The sequence below is a fragment of the Mustela nivalis genome (genome assembly GCF_964662115.1).
Source record: "Mustela nivalis genome assembly, chromosome: X".
NCBI classification, from domain to species: Eukaryota; Metazoa; Chordata; class Mammalia; order Carnivora; family Mustelidae; genus Mustela; species Mustela nivalis.
In genome coordinates this window covers 93,347,714-93,367,564 of record NC_139040.1, presented here as the reverse complement: position 1 = coordinate 93,367,564, position 19,851 = coordinate 93,347,714, and the positions used below count along the sequence as shown (strand labels likewise).

At 46.1% G+C, this 19,851-nt stretch overlaps 1 protein-coding gene across 2 annotated transcripts in view; it reads right to left on the bottom strand.

The window, feature by feature from the left end:
• Positions 1–19,851, bottom strand: part of SLC9A7 (solute carrier family 9 member A7) — a 145,159-nt gene that overhangs the window by 40,624 nt on the left and 84,684 nt on the right. For both annotated transcript variants that reach the window (XM_082718196.1, XM_082718197.1), the window contains exons 6-12: positions 13,537–13,642; positions 13,121–13,262; positions 11,304–11,409; positions 9,913–10,001; positions 9,707–9,820; positions 6,597–6,708; positions 2,625–2,778 (exon numbers count right to left, since the gene is read on the bottom strand). In XM_082718196.1, the coding sequence (XP_082574322.1) occupies positions 2,625–2,778; positions 6,597–6,708; positions 9,707–9,820; positions 9,913–10,001; positions 11,304–11,409; positions 13,121–13,262; positions 13,537–13,642 (823 nt within the window). The remainder of the gene's footprint in view (positions 1–2,624; positions 2,779–6,596; positions 6,709–9,706; positions 9,821–9,912; positions 10,002–11,303; positions 11,410–13,120; positions 13,263–13,536; positions 13,643–19,851) is intronic.

The following is a 19,851-nucleotide window of genomic DNA, read 5'->3' as shown; positions in this document are numbered from 1 at the left end:
TCTGTCAAATATAAATAAAATCTTAAAAAAAAAAAAAGAAGAGTGGTAACACCAAATGCTGGCGAGGATGTGGAGAAATGAGATCTCTCCTATGCCCAGTCATACACATCATCATTTCCCGATTCCTCTCTGGGCACTCACTAGCTGCTATGTTCTAGGTGCTATCCGTACGTTACATTGATTTTCCATGATGATAAAGTTATTATATTTGTATATACAGCTTATGTGCCTCAGGGAAAGCTACACACACTCTCAGTTCTGGAAAGGACAATCTGAGTGGCCCAATTTGGAAAAGGGTTATCAGAAGAGCAAAATGTCACAAGTCAACTCTCCAATTGGTGGGAAATTATTTGCCTATACATGTGTGTAGTGTGTGGGAGGGCCTATAAACCAGGATGAAAAAACCAACATGATTTAATCAGGCTCTGAACATCCAGGTACCTACTGAGTGACCAGACAAATAGGAACAGAAAGTAATCTCAGAGGTCAGTCTTGAGATTCTTTTTTTTTAAAAAAGATTTAATTTATTTGAGGGGTGCTTGGGTGGCTCAGTGGGTTAAGCCTCTGCCTTCGGTTCAGGTCATGATCTCAGGGTCCTGGGATCAAGACCCACATCGGGCTCTCTGCCCGGCGGGGAGCCTGCTTCCCCCCCATCCCCGCCTGCCCCTTTGCCTACTTGTGATCTCTGTCAAATAAATAAATAAAACCTTTTAAAAAAAAGATTTAATTTATTTGAGAGAATGATAGAGTGAGAGAGCAGGGGAGTGGTAGAGAGAGAAGTAGGTTTCCCACTGAGCAGGGAGTCCAATGTGGGGCTCTGTCCCAGGACTCTACGATCATGACCCAAGCCGAAGGCAGACACCCAACCAACTAAGCCACCCAGGCACCCTTAATCTTGAGATTCTTAAAGATTCTCAACTGTGTGCCGGGTAAACCTCCTTTCTTACCTTTAACACAGAACAAAGATGGTACCATTATATGTGTCAGGTTTAGAGCCAAAAAGCCGTCCATTTTCTTCTTTAGGTTCATATTCCCAGGATGAATTATTTTCCTTAATACAACTCTTGAGATTCATACCAGGAACTCAAAGTTCTGGTCATCCCAAATTCACGACACAGAGGTGCCCAACACTATCCACCTTCTCACAGGCGGTCGGACACAGCAGTTCAGCCTGTGGACTGGGTGCCAAGACTGCCGGGGCCCAAATCCCAGCCCATCCCCCAAAACCTCTGTGACCTGGGCAAGTTATTTCTCTGGGCCTCAGTTCTGTCAACTTTAAAATGAAGAGCATGGTTGTAGCTTCTCTACCGAATGTTGTGAAGATTGTCTTAATACAGGCGCAGCATCTTGTACAACGCCTGTGTCACACAAGTGTTATCTATTATGGGACTGCCACTGATCAGCCCTGAGTAGCTTCTGCAGACCCTCGAGGATGTGAGGCTGAGGCTTGCCAGGCCAGAAACGGTGCAGCTGGCAGAGGCCGAGCCCAGGAATCCCTGCCTGCCATCAAGACAAAAGTCCTTGATGGGTTACGGAGGTCTCTCCAACTCCAGTTTTCTCCCAAATTCCAGTCCCATCCCCGCCACCAGCTAAGGTAGGCTCTGCGGCAGTTGTCTGGGCATTCTATATTCCAGAGAAGGGAATGTGAATTAAAAGCTGGCAGAGGAAGAAAAACAGAAAAACATCGCCACCTTGTGGCTTTCCAGAGAATTCCTCTTCACACCCACACGCGCAGAGCCTTGTCTCCTGATCACATTCACCCTCTGCACACTCCAAAATGGATGGAGGTGGTGGGGCTGCCTCCCATGAGCACAGCACACCCACTGAGAGCTGAAGGGACTGCAGAAGGTCTGCTGGCATGCTTTCACTTAGCATTTGGGGAAACTGAGGCCCAAAGACATGTGAAGAGCTTGCCTTGAACCAGAGCCAGAGCTAGGCTCTGGGACACCTGACCTCTGTTCCAGTGCCCTCCTTACCCTAATGTGCTGGAGCTTGCCAACCCCTCTGGGCTTCAAACGCTCTTAAAAAACAAAAAATCAAATTTTGGTCAGGGCTCTCAGTCCTGACTGAGTTGCAAAACCACAGGCAGGGGACATACATGAGGCTGCAACAGAGGATGGTGACACAGGAAGTATCACCTCTTTGGTACGCCTCAGCAAGAAACAGATCAAACAGTTTCCTCCTAGAAACAAAACTCGAATTGCCTCTTTCTGTTTCTGGTGGATGAGGTGGCTCTGAAGGCCAGAGGTGTGATTTCACAGGAATGTGCACTGCCTGACTTTGCCGGCAGTGGCATCTGTTCTCCTGCCTGCAGCTTTAAGACTTTGGAATTCTTGCCCTAGTGTCACTGTTCTAGGAAGGTCCAGGTGTTTCTAAGGCCTTGTGTTGTCATACTGACAGAAATTTTCACACCCACCTTCTTTTTTTCTCATGGAAAAGTCAATATTCTGAATTTTTACTCATTGCTTTTTATTTTCAATCCCTCCCCCAAACCCAACCCAACATAACCCTGTTAAGAACCTTCCACACACTAAGCTGTCTCCCCCACCACACACACATACCTGCACCAGGGTAGGCACAAGTGATCCAGTTAGACACAAAACTGACCATGGTTTCAAACTGACCTTATGTTAAGCCACGACAACATGGGCGTCGTGCCTCCACCAATGACCCAAACGGTGAAGAAGACAATGAGGAGCGTGGTCGTGAACATCATCTGGCGGGCATAGGATGCTGTGTCTCGGATGGCCAGTGCAAATGCCATGGCCCCCCTGAGGCCTGCAGGGACCGGAGAAGAAGATTTGGTTACAAGGCCAAATGTGTGTCCTCGAATGCACTGTTGCCACTTGGGGCTAATGGCTGGACCCCACGTGCCGTCTCATTTGGAAAGAAGAAACTTAAGGGCATATGGTTTTCTCCTGTTGGACTTTTTTTTTTCTTCAAAATGTCCATAATGTAAGGAGAACACTGCACTATTTTGTGTGGCCCATTCCAGGACAACAACACGCTCTTATTGCTAAAATAGTTTTGCTAGGAACATGAAGTAAAAAGAAATGTAAATAATAAAAACATAAGCTCTCTAGGTCTGATCCCATCATAAATGGAAGCAGCAGGCTAGGTATGAATGTGGCAAATGCATATTTGTGGCTTCTGTGCCATGAACCACAGAGCAGGTCAGCATTTCCTTAGCAAAGCCACACAGAGAAGCAACGACATAACTTGATCTACATCAGGGGCTGGCAACTTTTTCTGTAAATGGTCAGATATTAGAGATCTTAGGCTTTATGGGGTAAGGGGGGATAAAGTAAAGAATACTGTGCAGTTACTGATGTATAAGAGAAAAAAACAGATTCCCACAAAATCTTATCGACAAAAACCAAGAATGGATTCATAATAACTGAGTACAGTTTGTTGTAATATAGGTGCGTTAATGCAAACAGTGAGATTCTCTTCGAGGATGAGATTTCACCTGATTGGATTTCAAAGTCAGTGTCTCCTCTCATGACGCGGACTGTAGATGTCCATCGGTAAAAGCCATTCTGAGCCGTGGCGTGTATGACAACAGACAGCAGCCAGACTGGACCCCAGGACTACAGTTCGCTGACCCTTCACCCACATTAACGGGCATTAAGATTAGGCACCAAATACTTAGAATGAGTACAACACAACCCATAGGGAAGTTGAATCACTATGTTTACATCTGAAACTAACATAAACATTGTGTGTCAACTTGACTAAAAAAACAAAACAAACAAAAACCCCGCCAAATAGAAATGAACTTAATGCAGTTAAGTTATATTCTTACCTTTAATTTTAAAAGCATATGTTTTGATCTACATAGTGCAACACTCACAAAGGAATTGAAACAATTGTGAATATTCTTAATATATATTCACAAATATTTGTTCTTCTTTTATGTGAGTTCTCATATTTTTATTTTGCATTAGATTTTACTTATGTTATATTTAATAAAATATTGGGGTTTTTTTTAAAGATTTTATTTATTTATTTGACAGACAGAGATCACAAATAGGCAGAGAGAGAGAGGGGGAAGCAGGCTCCCCATGGAGCAGAGAGCTCGATGTGGGGCTCGATCCCAGGACTCTGGGATCATGACCTGAGCTGAAGGCAGAGGCTTTAACCCATTGAGCCACCCAGGCGCCCCAGTATTGTTTGTTTTTAAAAAAAAGATTAAACATCCATATTTTAATGTTTGCCATTCTAAGTTCTTTTGTTCCTTTTTCAAAGCACACTCATTTGTTTTAAAGTAAAGAGTGACTCCATGGTCTTCAACAGATACCTGGCATGAGCTCCTCTTCACCAGCGGTGGGAAGGGGGGCACACGACAACTGTGTATGTTGTATGAGAGCAAGAAAGTTATACGCACTGTATCTGTTTGTGTAGTTTCCTACCTTTCCTGATAATTTTGCAAATTCGCTAATCTGAGAACTTCACAATTCACTGCAGAATGACTCCCCAAAAATGACATGAAAAAACAAAGTTAATGTTTTCTATTAATCTGTGCTAGGGAGACACTTAGGCACATCTAGAACACCGACAGCCACCATTGTCAATAATCAATATTTAAGCCTCTAAAAGGATGCTGTCTCCAAGAACAAAGCATGGGGGTCAGAGAGAGACAACATGTGCTACAGTCGTCTTGATTTTATCAGGTAAACACTGTATGCTGTACAATAGAGAAGCCTTGGATTTTTCATCACTTTAAAGAGCTGAGTTCCTTTCAATGGTGAGACTGCTCCCAGCAGGAAGTAACTTTTACAGGAGACGGTATCTTTAAATAGCTGTGTACGTCGCAGTCTTTTAGTACAGAAAATAATGCACATACTTTAAATTTATCCAGGTAGAGTTATCTCCAGCTGGCCTTGCTCTTTCCCAGCAGCCCTTTCTTGATATGGAAGGAGGACCTTGGTATGCCTTTCTCAGAAACCTCTAAAGTTGCCCGACTGCTCTTGAGTCAAGCCCAACCTCTTGGGCACAGCAATGGGGCTTCCTTGGGGTCCAGACTCCAACAGTGGTTCTCAAAGTGTGGTCCTCAAACCACTAGCAGCAGTAGCAGAAGCAGCCAAGAATACGTGAGAAGTGCCCATTCCTGGGGCCCCTCTACCTGCAGAAACACGCTGGCGGTGGGGCCCCTCGAGGGCCTCTAACCAGCCCAACAGGTGGTTCTGATGCCACCTGAGCTCCCAGCAGCCTAGATGCAATTTCCCCCATCCAACCTGACCCTCTTTCGGCATTAGCCCCTGTGTCTTACAGCGAAAGCACACTGCTGCCCTTCCTGGAAAAAGCCTGGCAACGCTCTCCTGATTGTCCAACCTGCTGCCTCACGAGACTCATTTCTGGCAAACCCAGAACGAAGACTGCCCCCTTGGTAAAGATGGCCCCAGGCCCTCCTCTTCCCCATCTTGATTGCAGTGTGTCACGCTCCCTCCAGAGGAAGTTAGCTCTTTGCTCACCTGCCTCCCCCACATCAGACTGGGAGTCTGGCAAGGAACAGTCTTTGTCCCCTCCAGAACCCAGAGTGCTGCATTATAAAGAGGATGCTCTCACTGCAGCAGGTGGCCTGTTTCAGTGCAGAGGTAAGCAAGCACCAGACAGAGCAACTGCTTCGCGGTGCAGTGCCTGTTGCCCAGAGAGTTCCAGAAGACTCTGACTGACATCCCCCTCCCCCACGAGAACCACCACGTTGCAGTCAAGGGCTGCTACTCACTTTGCCTCTTGCGCAGTTCCTCCCCATCCCCCACAGAAAACAGAGGTAATTTTAAGGATCCCTGTGGCCTCCGGCGGCCCCACCATCTTTTCCCTCTGCTCTACAAAGACCCTCTAACTTGGGTCTCATCCATGATGACTGACACTTACTGCACGCTTACTGCACCATCAGCTCAGCCAGCTGCTCTCTCCTTCCTTTACCTCTGCGTATTTTACTGTCCTTTGTTCCCTTGGTGGCTTCTGCACACTTCTGAGCTTTATGGGGTGGCAGGGGAGGGTGGTGGATGTGGGAGACAGTGTAGATCAAACAGCACTATCACAGCTGTTAATTTCCAGTGTGGGGCTCATCTTGCTTATGCAAGTGGTTTTTCGGTTTGGTTGGTTTTGTGTTGTTTTATGCTTCAGAGAAAGTTGGAGCTGGGAGGAACCTCAACTAAGTAGCTCAATTTCATTATTTTACAAGACTGGATACCGCAGCTGGGAGGTACTGAGCGACCTGTACTGTATTCTTTCTCATTAAAGACCTAGAAATTTTAAGTCTGGAGCCTTTCTGGAAGATTAAGGGTTATGAATACCAATCAGAAAATAATCAAGCACTTTAAATACTTGTATACCTATAGGTCCCATGGGTGGTAGAGATAAAAATGAAGATGTGGCTATTTTGGGGGAGAATGTTCACATTTGGTAGTATAGCTTGCAAAACCAGAGTTAACTCTAGCATGTATGTCAGCCTACCCAGCACTGCAGGGATACAAAAGAACCAGGTGTCTGAACTTCTGGCTCTTCGTGGACCTTATTGATGATATTTTAATCATGCTAGCATTCCTGCCGAATAAAACTCATTTTTCTTGACATGTATGGTTTTTTACCTGAAAACATCATCATGTGTTGAAAGTTCCAGCCAATCTTGTGCCTTCTGCCCAAGTTGAGGAAGAAGGAGAGCGGGTAGATGTGCGCAGCTCTGCCCAGGAAGATGGCGACCTGACCACCAGGTGGAGGTTAAGGACCCAACAGCTTTCTAGAAAGGCAACTTCCCAGAGCCTCTGGCAGAGCAGAGAATGTTAGTGATGCTGTGACCCCTCATGACCAGGAGATAACTGCACAAAGACCAGGATGGTCGCATGAGGCAGCCAAGCTGTCCAGCCTCCCCTGAAACAAGTCTCAGCAGCAAGTGGGGATTCAGTTAGACAGCTTTCCCAGCATTCTGGCTCCTATCAGAGTTCATTTCGAACCTTTTAAATGGGCTGTTGTAACTTCTTCCTTTTAAAGATTTTATTTATTTATTTGAGAGAGAGACTATAAGGGCAAGAGCACAAGCAGCGGGGAGGAGGCAGAGGAAGAGGGGGAAGCAGAGGGAGAGGGGGAGGCAGAGGGAAACAGGGAGGCAGGCTCCCCACTGAGCAGAGAGCCTGATACGGGGCTTGATTCCAGGACCCCAGGATCGTGACCTGAGCCAAAGGCAGACACTTAACCGACTGAACCACCCAGGCATCTCTGTTATAACTTCTTGATTTAATCACACTGATGTGGACCAAGTTTCCCATCTCTCTAAAAATGAGTCCAGAAATAAGCTCAGGCACCATGGCAGGGGTTGGGGGGGGTGTGTTGAGAAGAGCGAATCGTGGCTTGGGCTCCATGAGAAGGAAAGTCACAAGAAGAACAAACGCCCACACTCCAGGTCAAACGGTAAAGAGCAAATGTCCTGGGTAAGAGCGCATAAGCTTCAGTCTGAAGTAGAGAGCAGGAGCCCGAAAGGACCAGGAGGATGCTACAAGTGAGACACTTTGTGCGGACACACAAAGGACTCGGGCCACTGAAGGAGCACTCCTAACCCTCCTAAGACTCAACAGGAGGGGGGAGATTTTTCTACCTAAGGGGCTTAAAAGTCTTCCAGAGGGAAGAGCCATGGAAATGGGGGAGTGTGGAAGCTGTGGACAGCGAAGAATTCAGGGAAACGGGTTATCCTTCACTTGCTGAGTTTAGATTAGAGTCTGGCAGAGAGTTGCATGCTGCCCTGGTCGCAGAAGGAAACCGCCGTGGGAGCCTCGGGAGCAGGGAGCTTCTGGGCCAGCCGAGCACGAGCTGCCTGAGCTGCAGCTGTTTCAGACACAAGCCAGGGCGGAACTGTCTTCTGCCTCCTCCAGGGTAAAGGACTGTTTTTCTACTTTTAGCTGCTTTTTTTTTTTTTTTTTCCAATCTGTGCCCCTCCCAACCCCTCTGGTTCTGTGTTGTGTTGTTTTGTTTCGAACAGAAAGAAACAGGTAGTGCTTAAAAAGCACATTTTATCCCAGAAGCCACGCAAAGGTCCTCAAGTGGTAAGGGGCCTGCGGGACTTCCAGGGGGCTCCCTCCCACCCCCAGCTCACCCTCCCCGCAAGGCCCTCCTCTGTAAACAAGGGCTCCTCTCACTCTCTCTCCCCAGATGCTGTGCTCCAAATACAGATCTAGAGGACATGTGAGGTCTTTCTGGAGCAAGAATGAGAACGCTGATCCTCCAGGTTTTTAGCTGTCAGTCTTGGCGAGTATGTAAATCCATCCAAAAGAGCCCCAGGTGAAGGAGATCACACTCTAACCAGAAGGACCCCTCACAGCAATAGGCCAGCCACAGTCACTATCCAGCTGCTTGGTGAGTATCCCTTGATCCTCAAGCCCAGAAGAGAAAAACACTCTTCATTTTTATTTTTATTTTTATTTTATTTTATTTTATTTTATTTATTTTATTTTATTTTATTTTATTTATTTTATTTTATTTTATTTTATTTTTATTTTCATTTTTATTTTTTGTAAAGGTTACCCATGAGGCCTCAGAAAAAGCAAGCGTAAAGGCCCAGCAATAGGGGACGCTGGCTCAGTGTTTACAAATCTAGGCTGAGCTGAACTGCTACCATTCCAAGGCCCAGAGGAGTTCACGTCAATGAAAACAATAGGATCGGAGGCCAAGCGAGCAAAACTCTGAGCTGTCCTCCCACCGCTGGGCATTCGCATCCCTCCTTTCTTCAGAGAAGCCAATCCCTAAAACAGTGTCTCCCTTCCAAAAACTGCATTCACCATGGAACTAAGTCAAGGAACCAAGTATTTTTCCATTTTGTCTTTTCTTCCTTTCCTTTTTCTTTTCTTTTCTTTTTCTTTCTTTCTTCTTTTTTTTTTTTTTTTGGAAAAAACTAAAGGGAGTTTTCTCCACTGTGATCTCTCACAGCCAGTATGCTCCAGGGAAAGCGGATTCATTGCCGGCAGGCCTCTCTGGGCAGCGTGAGGAAGGGCTGCCTGTGCAGTTGTAACAGTACTGCAGTTACTGTGCAGTAACAGAAGCTTCAGGTCTTCCAAACTGGGAACCTTCTGGATTGGAATTCATGTAGCAATGAAATAAAAATGATTCTGGGACTGACACAGTGGCCAACTTGCAGATCTGCTAAGAAGGGTGCTTTATGGGGCACCTGGATGGCTCAGTTGTTTGAGCATCTGACTCTTCATTTCAGCTCAGGTCATGGTCTCAGGGTCCTACATCCCACGTGCCATGTCGGGACTCCGCGCAGAGTCTGCTTCCCCCTCTTCCTCCCCCTTTGCCCCTCCCACTGCATGCAGAGGTACATGCATGCTCTTCTCTCTCTCTAAAATAAATGACTAAATAAAATCTTTATAAATAAATAAATACATAAGTTAAGATAAATAAGAAAATAAATAAATAAAATAAATAAGAAAGGTGTTCTATAAAACAAGCTACCACCTGCCATGCACCAGGTTAACAGGAAAACTGTGTTACACAGAACACGCAGAGAGGACAGCCTCAGATGAAAGCCGATCTTTCCACTGAATCCATTGAGTTTTATGAACCTTGTAAGCCTTTTTTTTTCTTATCAGGAAAACACCATCACGAACCAGCGCTGGCTCAGTCACCCACCCCAAACAGAAATTCTTATTATAGCTTCCCCAGCAGAGGTCACTTGTCCACAGACAAAACAGTAGAACCAAAAAAAGGATACAAAAGCTCCAATGATGAACACAGGGCTGAAAACGTGCTTCTGGAAGGTAAACAGTGCCAGGCCCATGTAGGAGAAGATGAAATTCTCTGCCAGGAAGTGTAACACCTCAAAGAGCTGCACGGGATGGGAAAAGGAAGCCGTAAACTCTGTGGGGTGTCTCCCTTGTATGCACAACTGACTCATGAAGACCCAGGGCTTGCTCTCACCTGCTTCGTTCGACTGCGTGACTCCACGGACAGGTTGTTGTAGGTGTAATGAGCCTGCGTGATTCCGCAGAAAAGGACAGCCACAACGCCTGGTGAGAGATTTAAAAAAAAAAAAAGAAAAAAGAAAGAAAGAAAGAAAAAAGAATCAATGGGGAAAAAATGAAGCAGGAAAAAAATCCCCACTGAAACAAAAACTTCACATGGGCAAGCCCAATATATCCAGCTTCCTGAACAGTTTGGAAAGTTTCCTATTACCAAAAGTTTGGAACAGTCTGGAAAGTTTTCCTATGGCCTGCCCCCACCACTCATACCAACCTTCCCTTCTTCTGACTGTCTTTCTTCAAAGCCAAGGTGCCTGAATTCCCTCCTTGCTCCAGTTTTAAAGGCATTCTCTCTCCTCTAAACTCCCACTGAATTTGGCATTTAGCATTCACTCTTTCAAAGAGGCTGTGGGGCACCTCATATCCATGGGACCCATCATATCCTTTTGCCATGCTCTCCTCTGTTCTTAGAAGCAATGAATTTAATTGCGAGCAAATGCTTTCTGTTTGTGCATGGTCTAGGGTTTCACACAAAATGGATCCGGAGTACTGTGCCATTTTTTCCCAAGGCTTGGTTACCTTGATTTAGGATTAATGGTAACCATTTTGTTTTGCAAGACAACTGATGCACCTGGACCGTGCCTTGACCTTTACAGATAATTGCCAAAGTTTAAAGAAGTGGGGTATATTATAAGGCTACCTATAAAGACATGTTGCATTATTTTGAAAAGAGAATTAAAAGGGCTTCCCAACTACCTGGATTATGTATAGCAATTGCACTTGAGTTTTCTAGTGGAAAAATTCAGTGATTTTTTTTTTTTTTGATGAGAGAATGGGAAGAACTACAACAACAAGGTTACTTGTACTAATACACGAAACTGGCATCATAAACACATAGTATTGAAAAATAATGATTAAACAAACCAGAGCCAAAACAAGGATGAACTGTGTTCACATTCATCAGAGTAGATACAAAGTTACTCTTACAAGGATACAGATTTTGTATGTTGCTTTTTACTGTTCCTGAAAGAAGCAGCAATCTAAGGGATGATAACTGTTAAGAGGTTAATATGTTCATTAACCTCTGCAGCTAAACATCTGCTTGCAACTGGAACCAGTACTCAGAAACAGCTGAGCTTGAAGCAATAAACTTCATCCTTTAAAAATGTGTAGCTCTGGGAAACAAAACTATTCCTCAAGCAGAACACCAGCCTCCTTCAGCAACCCTCCATGCAGACGCTATGGCAGAGCTGAATGAACGCCACCGGACAGTTCCGCGAGGTCCCCTCCAGTTTGCACAGCTCTGGCTGCCAGGAGGGGAAGCGTAGCCCACAGGTAGTGAAAACCCACCTGTGAAGCCACAGGCTTCCGCCAAAAGGAAGGTGCTCCAGGACATCAAGAAGAAGAGTGCCGTCTCCAGGAGGGGGAAGCAGTGCAGCTTGGTAAACTTGGTCACGTGGGCCTCTGTCAAGGAATTTGGCTCCGGGAACAAGTTATGGGGGCCACCAAGAACCACACTCAGTAAGCCCAGAACCCCCTTCCTTAAGGGCTATCCTTTCCCTACAACTCTTCTTTTGGGGGCCCCAAGGCTGCTGCTCGGTTTTTAAAGCAAGAAAAAGTAAGTTTTGTGATAGAAAAGAGGTTATCAAGGGCTGGGAGAGAGGAGAGAGGAGGGTATTGTTTCTGTCTGCGATGATGAGAAAGATCTGGAAACAGTGGGGACAGTGGCATGAACAATGTGGATGTACTTAAGGCCACTGAATTATACACCTAAAATGCTTCAAATGGCCAACTGTGTTATACGTATTTTACCACAATTTAAAAAGCTAGTAATGTAACATACCCAAAGCCATTTAACTGTACACTTCAAAAGGGTGAACTGTATGGTATGCAAATTTTACCTCAATAAAGCGGTCTTTAAAAAATGAGCCTTCTAAAGCAACGGTCAATAGGTTTTCTGTGTTCCTTACAATGCCCAGGCCTCTGAGGGGCTCGGTCGGCCTGAGGGGTGACTGGCAGGGAGTTCTAACAGCAGTGGGGGTACCTCAGGCAGGGCCTGGGGAGGGAGATGAGGACAGTGAGACTCTGACCTCTGTGGGCCTCTATGACCTGAGGCCAACAGCAGGTGCCTCACGAATACATGAGAAATGAAGAAATAAAACGCACAACTCCTGGTACTAGTGTCACTTTCGGGACAGAGAGTCCCCTCGTAACACTGCCCTTCCAGTGCGCTAGCATGGAAGCCTTTCCTGAGTGCTCTCACCGAGCAGCCTGAGTCCCCAGGGCATCATGGGGGTCTCGGGGAAGGAAGTGATGGATCTGGGCCATCCAGTAGGGTAGCCACTAGCCACGAGGGGCTCCTGAACACCGGAAGTAGGGCTAGTCTGAGTTGGGAGATGCTGCAATAGCAAAATGCGTGCCATGTTGCAGAGGTTTATTATAGAAATTGTACGTATGAAATCTCAGTGATAATCTGGATTTTGACTGCAGGCTGAGATGACGTGGCTGGCAGCTGTGGCTCCTGTGGCTTCGTACTGGACAGTGGGGATCTAAATGCCACCAAAAGAACATTTGACAAAGTACTCTGCACACCTGTCGAGGGGTGGTCTGCTCAGCCCCTGCTTTGCTTTACTGTTGCTTGGCTGGTTTTTGAAGTGAATAGGATACAATCCTTCACTTAAGGGAGGCCACCTTGCAGTAACAGCCACTGACGGCCCCAGGCAGTTACCGCCACAGTAGCCCATGTGACCCACAACAGCTGAAGGCAGGCTCCAGGCTCCAGTACTTTCCGGCCTGCTCCCTCCCGGCCTCCTGGCTCTCTCCCTGACTCCAAAACCAATGTCCTCCCCAAACTCCTATCTCCAGCTGCTCTGCCGGAGGGAGAGAATGCAGAGGTGGGGATGGAGCTAAGGCTAGAGTCACACTCCCAGACATTTCCTCAGAGGCCTAGCTAGCTACATACTTGACTGTCACATTTCACGAAAGGGACACATTTCAGGAGCCCCCACCCCTACCCCCTGACCCCAGTGGAAGCATCGATTAAAGATTCATTTCTGGAAGAAAAAAAAAAGAAACCATTTCTGAGAGGAAGAATTGAGACCTTGCTCTTGCGAGTATACTAGCACGCAATCCTGCCCAGGCAGGGGCAGAAAGCACAGAAAGGATATTAGAGCAGTCACAACGCCCGTCACGGCTCCCATGGTGAAAGAGCCACTAAATATGCCTAGAAAAATGCCCACTGATTTAAAAAAGGCAGCAGCATCAAAGGCATGCGTGTTCAGCCCCGCCGGCTGGTAGGCAACAATAGACCTGGGGTTTAAAAAGAAGAGGGAGTTAAAACGGAGCACGCTCACTTTATACAATGGTATCCACACTCGGCCCAGCACTCCCCCCACAGCCCTCGCGTCATGCTGCCATCAGCATTTGGATCACTGCCAAGTGGACAAAGCAGCGTAACTTTATCAGTGGAGAAAAACACCTGGTTCAATCTTTAACACTTTTAAGATAAGCGTCTGAATTGAGCCCAGAGCCTTCCAGAAGCCGGAGGCTTTCTTCCCCGGGGCAGAGTAATATTGTTACTTACGAGGACAGGACAATGGCAACAGCATCATTCAGGACGCTTTCCCCGAACAGAAGTGCGTAAAGGTCCACATCTGCGTGCAATTCATTAAATATTGCCAGTACAGTCACTAAAAATGGGCAGGAAGCATATCAGTGAGTTGCAGCTTAAGCCACGTATAAACGTATAGAGCCAATTCCTACCTTTGGTAGAACAGGGCAGTTTGGGAGACAAACGAAACAAAATGAAAATGACAGTTGTCCTGATCTGAGTGAGGTCTGATAGGAGGCTCCATTCTAAGAACACCACCTCGTCACCCTGCGCTCTCCAGTGCAATCCCATCACACTCAGAAATGACCTCTGTTACAGAACTTTAAGGAATAATCACAGTGAATGTGTTTGGCTCCACTGGTAGAGTGAAATCTCTCTAAAGGCAGAAACCTTTTTCCCACTGAACACTGCATTCACAGAACCCAAAATTTAAATATTAAAAAAAATATATTTATGCATTTAAAACTAGGAATAGACCCCATCATATGTTAATGTACTTATTTTTAAAAAGATTTTATGTATTTATTTGAGAGAGAGAGCGCGCCAGTGAGCATGAGTGGGGGGAGGGACAGAGAAGCAGGCTCCCCGCTGAGCAGGGACCTGACTTGGGGCTCAATTCCAGGACCCTGGGATCATGACCTGAGCCGAAGGCAGATGCTTAACCAACTCAGCCACCCAGGCACCCCTTAACGTACATATTTTTGATGAAAAATAATTATATTTTCCAAAACAAAAAAAAAAATCAGTGAGAAGAGAGCCATTTGTTTGATAGTTTTTCAGATCTCTTCAGTATCTAGACTAGTGGAAGACTGATGGTTCTCTTATCTCTTTCCGCACTTGACCAACAGATAGTCAACAGCGCATGTTATGCAGCCTCTGGAAAACCCTACTCCACTAGACACATGTGAAAAAATGAAAGTAAAAAGACAAATAATGAGGGCGCCTGGGTGCCTCAGTCAGTTGAGCGTCTGACACTTGATTCTGGCTCAGGTCCTGATCTCACAGGATGGTGAGACTAAGCCCCAGAGCGCTTGCGCTCAGCAGGAGTTCACTTGGATATTGTCCCCCTCTGCCCCTTCCCCCACTCGCTCTCTCCCTCACCATCTCTCTCACCCTCTTAAAAGTAAATAAATAAATCTTTTAAAAAAAGACAAACAATGTGTTAGTATTATTAATGTAATGATTTACATCAGTCTGGACCCCCTGTCCCCGTGAAGGCATTTTAGAGTCCCTCAACCGCAGCATGACGGTCATTTGGGGCCAGTGGATTCTTGATTGTGGGTGGCTGCCCTGTGCCCTGTAGGATGTGCAGAAGCACTCTTGGCCTCTACCCACTAGATACCAGTAGCGTCATGCTCCCGGCTGACTGGGACAGCCAGATGTGTCTCCAGACGTTGCCAATGTATCCTGAGGGGCACAAACCACCCTCTTGGTGAAGTACCACTGTTCCAGATAAACAACTGTTTCAGCAGGCAGGCAGGCAGGCAGGCAGGCTCCTCTCCACACTCACGCCCAACCACCTTCTGCTTCATTCGTTTCTACCATAAGGACTTTAAAAACTAAAAGCTCGCCTCCCCAGCTTCTCCTGCAGTGATTATCACTTCTTCTTGCCTGGAGGACAGTGGACAGATGGATGTAACACAGTCATCTCGCCTCCAGTGGGCAACAAATATGCATCTGAAACACAAGGGCAGTGCCCTGGAGAGACGGGATGCCCAGACACCTGACTGCCGTGGGAGCTGAGCCACCAGCTGAGGGACGTAAGCTAAAAGAGACAACTCTCTATTTAAGCTCCTATGAACCAGCTTGTTCCATTATTTGCAACCAAAGGCATTACTAACACACACAATTAGAAAACAAAACCAAACGAATATTTTACCTTTGTGAGTTATTACAAGCTAACCCCTCTTTTAGCCATCACCCAGTGCAGGCAATGGAGTTTTGCCAGCAGAAGCCCACCTCTATGCTGCATCCTAATTTCAAGCCCCTTCTCTTACTTAAACGTAACCACCAACCTCGTTTTATAGCAATCATTTTCCTGCATTTCCTTACAGTTTGATCACCCAAGGTTATTCCCCGACACTACTGCTTGGGTTTTGTCCATTTTTAAATTGAGTTTTTTTTTTTAAAGATTTTATTTTTTTATTTGACAGAGAGAGATCACAAGTAGGCAGAGAGGCAGGCAGAGAGAGAGAGAGAGAGGAGGAAACAGGCTCCCTGCTGAGCAGAGAGCCCGATGCGGGACTCGATCCCAGGACCCTGAGATCATGACCTGAGCCGAAGGCAGCGGCTTAACCCACTGAGCCACCCAGGCGCCCTTAAATTGAGTTTTTGAAATTTTTTTTTTACATCTTGTTTATTGCCTGGGCTCCTCATCTGCTCCTTTCTGTCAACTCTATCCACGATGCCTATCGTTTGTTTACTCCTCTCAGTTCTGAATTTTCCAATCCTGATGTTCACAGCGCTTTCATAACTTCTATCATTTTCCAAATTTCCTTTTTAAAAAAAAAAAAGATTTTATTTATTTGAGAGAGAGAGAATGAGAGAGCACAAGCAAGTTACCAGAGCAGGGGAGAGCAGAGGGAGAGGGACAAGCAGACCCAGTGCTGAATGCGGAGCCGATGCGGGGCTCGATCCCATGATTCTGAAATCACGACCGAAGCAGAAAGCAAGAGTCCGAAGTTCAACCAACTGAGCCACCCAGGTACCCCCTGAATTTCCTTTAGCTTCTATCGGAATATTAGTAATATTCTGCTTTGGTACCCTATTTTGCTGATATTACTTATCTGCAACTTTATTATTTCAGAGGGGCTATTCTCATTTTTTCTTACAGTATGGTTGCATGAAGTAGGATCTCAATCCACTTCGAGCTGCTCATTTTAAGGGAGGTGGGAAGGGGAAGACCCAGACTAGTTTTCCTCGTTTCATGGCTCTAGGGCTCCCTCTGCTGGTTTTACATTGAAATACTGAAAATGTGGCCTCCAAGCGTAGCCACCCTTAATACTCACGAAATACTTCCTCTGGTCTCTTTTCTCCATGGGTGTCTGAGCTTTCTTTCTCCTTTGATGCCCTGTTACGCAGGGTCTGTGGTCCTTAGCAGTTCCTTTTCAGGGAGTGGCTCTGTCCTTCCAGAGAGATTTTCACTGGGTATTTTTCGAGAGCCCTGAGGGCTCGGGTCACCTCAGCAGCCTCACACCTCCTCCAGTGTCCTCACTGTCACCCACAGATTGGAGCCTGTGTAGTGCATCCCAGCTTTCACTGTTGCTATCCAATACCTACCAAGTTCTTTACTCTGAGTGGGGACCCTTCCTTTTGAGCGTGAATACTTGGGGGAAAGTTCCCCGTTTCCACCTGCACAGCTGCAGTTCCGACCCGTCTCACCGCTGCTGGTGGTCTGACCCCAGCAGATAATATCTGGGGACCCATACGTACTCTGTCAACCAGCTGTATCCCTGTGTTTTACTTTTGCTGTCCTGCTTCCTCCTTTTCTATTAGGGCTTAAGGAAGATTCTAAAACTACACTGTTCCCATCATTCTCTCCTTTTCAAAAAGTTTCATTCATTTATTGCGAGGAAGCAAAGAACAGCTTGGATAGGAAAGATGAGGACTCTGTCACGAGGCTGCTCCGGTAATTATACATCCACATGCTTGAATCACTATGGGGGGCATCGCCAGAAGGCATACTTCCTGGAGGACATGTTATCTTCATAACACAAGACACAAGGTCAGTCTCTTTTATCCATCCTTAAATACAGTTTATCAAGTAACACAAAAGGAAAAATCTTTGGGGATTTGGCTAAAAAATTCTTATTTTCTAGAGTATCTATTATATGAACAGTATCCGTGGGTCCTTCCATAAAACCTGTGGGGGTGAATTTTATCTGTCAACTTGACTAGGCCATGAGGCCTCAGATATTTGATTAAACATGATTCTGGGTTTGTCTGTGAGGTTTTGGATGAGATTAACATTTGAGTCAGAAGACTCAGTAAAGCAGATTGCCCACCCCGTTGTTGGTAGGACTCATCCAGTTGGCTGAAGGCTGAGTGAGGAAAACTTTGCTCTTGCTTCCCGTCTTTCAGCTGGGAGAACGGTCTCCTCCTGTCTTTGGACCAGACTGGAAGGACAGCATTGGCTTTCCCAGTTTTTAGGCCTTCAGACAGCAGATCTGGGGACTTCTCAGCCTCCACAGTCATATGGCCACTTCTTCATATTCACTTGATCTCTTTTCTTACTTTTTTGCTCTCTCTCTCTCCACACACGTATGTGTGTACACACACACACACACACCCTATTAATTCTGTTTCTCTGAAGAACCAGACTAATATAAAACCTTTATTCTACTAGTTTAGCATTATGTGACATAAGAATTATCTTATTTGGGGGCACCTGGGTGGCCTAATTGGTTAAGTATCTGACTTTGGCTCAGGTCATGATCTTGAGGGGTCCTAGGATTGAGCCCTTCACTGGGCTCCCAGCTCAGCGGGGAGTCTTCTTGGCTCTCTCCTTCTCCCTCTGCCCCTCCCCTGCTCAGGCTTGCTCTTTCAAATAAATACAATCTTAAAAAAAAGAATTATAATGTTTTAACCCAATATTGATGAAAAATTGACAATGCTAATAACAACAATTATTACTAAGGACTAATCAAAAAGCAGGCACTATGACAAACGTTTTATAACCTCTTTTAGTCCTCACCCCTAGGTGGGTAGTACTATCATTTCCCCTAATTCAGAGAAGAGAAAACAGGCCCTGTCTGATGGGCTGCTTTCTGCTGTAGAAACTTTCAAAATCTCAGTGGTTGAACCCAAGCGAAGTTTTAGCCATTGCTCATATGACATGTCCACCCGAACTTGGTACTGGAGCCTCTGGTCACACCAGTCACTTGGGGACTCAAGTCTGGTGGAGGCTAATCTCAATGAACAGAACACAGGCCTGGCAACCCAGGAGACCTGGGACCCAGGACTTTATCAGTCAGAGTCCTGGCAGGAGAGAAATAAGACCCTTAAACTGAGCAATTTGAGAAGTATTTAACAAAGGGAGTGTTTATGGAAATGTGGGCAGAGTATGGGAAAAACCACAAGAGAGAGATAGTATGTATTGCTGAAAACAGAGACTATCCTATACTATACCTGGGCCCAGAGGGTCCAGAGAAGGCATGACTGCCTGAGCCAGGAGCCATGCAGAGAGGGTCCCCTGATAGGATCAGTGTCCCCTGATCAAGGACCCTGCATCTCTATCCTCCTTCCAGTTGCCCACTGGTGCTCCCCTCTGGACAAATCCAATGGGAAACCAGACAGCAAAGGAAACTTTGGAATCTTCCATACAAATCAGCCTCCTGGAGCCCAAAAGAGGGTGGAGAAGGGTGGTGAGTTAATCTGGAGGGGAAAACAGAAGCCATTCCACATAGCCACCAACAGGCTATGAGAACTTAGCTCACAGCCAAGTCCAAAGATTTAGTGAAGCAGGGGGGGTTTGAGTGCCATGATTTTCAAGAGCCCTTTTGACTTTAAACACCATTTTCCTGCAATTCTACAGTTAGCAGTAGTATAACAAAACAAAGATGTACAGCTAGCTCACTTAACTTGTGACAAGAAAGGCTTGCTTACAGCTTACAGAGTTAATACTCATAGCAATGAACAATTACACGGTCCCGGTCTTAATTTGGTTCCTCTGATTTTCAATTTCTCATTCTCCCTGCCCATCCCTTCATAGAACAATGCAGGGACCCCCGTGTGCCCCTCCTGAGCCAGGCTGTGCCTGAGCAAGAGAAGCAGTGTATGTGGGGACAACTGGAAGATGATGGAGGGGGTGACAGACTGGGTGAGTGGCTTCTCAAGGTAGAGAGTAAAGGGGCTGCTCCCCCCACAGAGGGACCCTTGAAATCAGACAGAGCTGTCACCAGGGCTGTTTCTAGCCAGACAGGGACTAAGAAATGCCAGGTAATTGCCTGAAGATCTCTGATAAAGGCATTTTCTGGAAAGTAGTGAGAAAAAATAAGAGGGCAGATGGAGGACGAAGGAAAATTCAAGAACCTGAATCTGCTCATTCAACGCATGAAGTTGTCCCCAAGCACTTCATCTGTGTACTGAAGAGCACTTAGCACCTGCCAACACTCAGTAACGAGCGGCGAGTATCATTACGTACAAACCAGGCTTGACTCAAGAGCTGTGGGAGCAAGCAGCTGAATAAGTAAAGGCAGAGAGTGTAGGCAGGTGGCATACTGGAACAAAGTCACAAAGGATATGCAAGAGACTAAGCAGCCCTGGTGACACAACTAGAGAATTACTCTC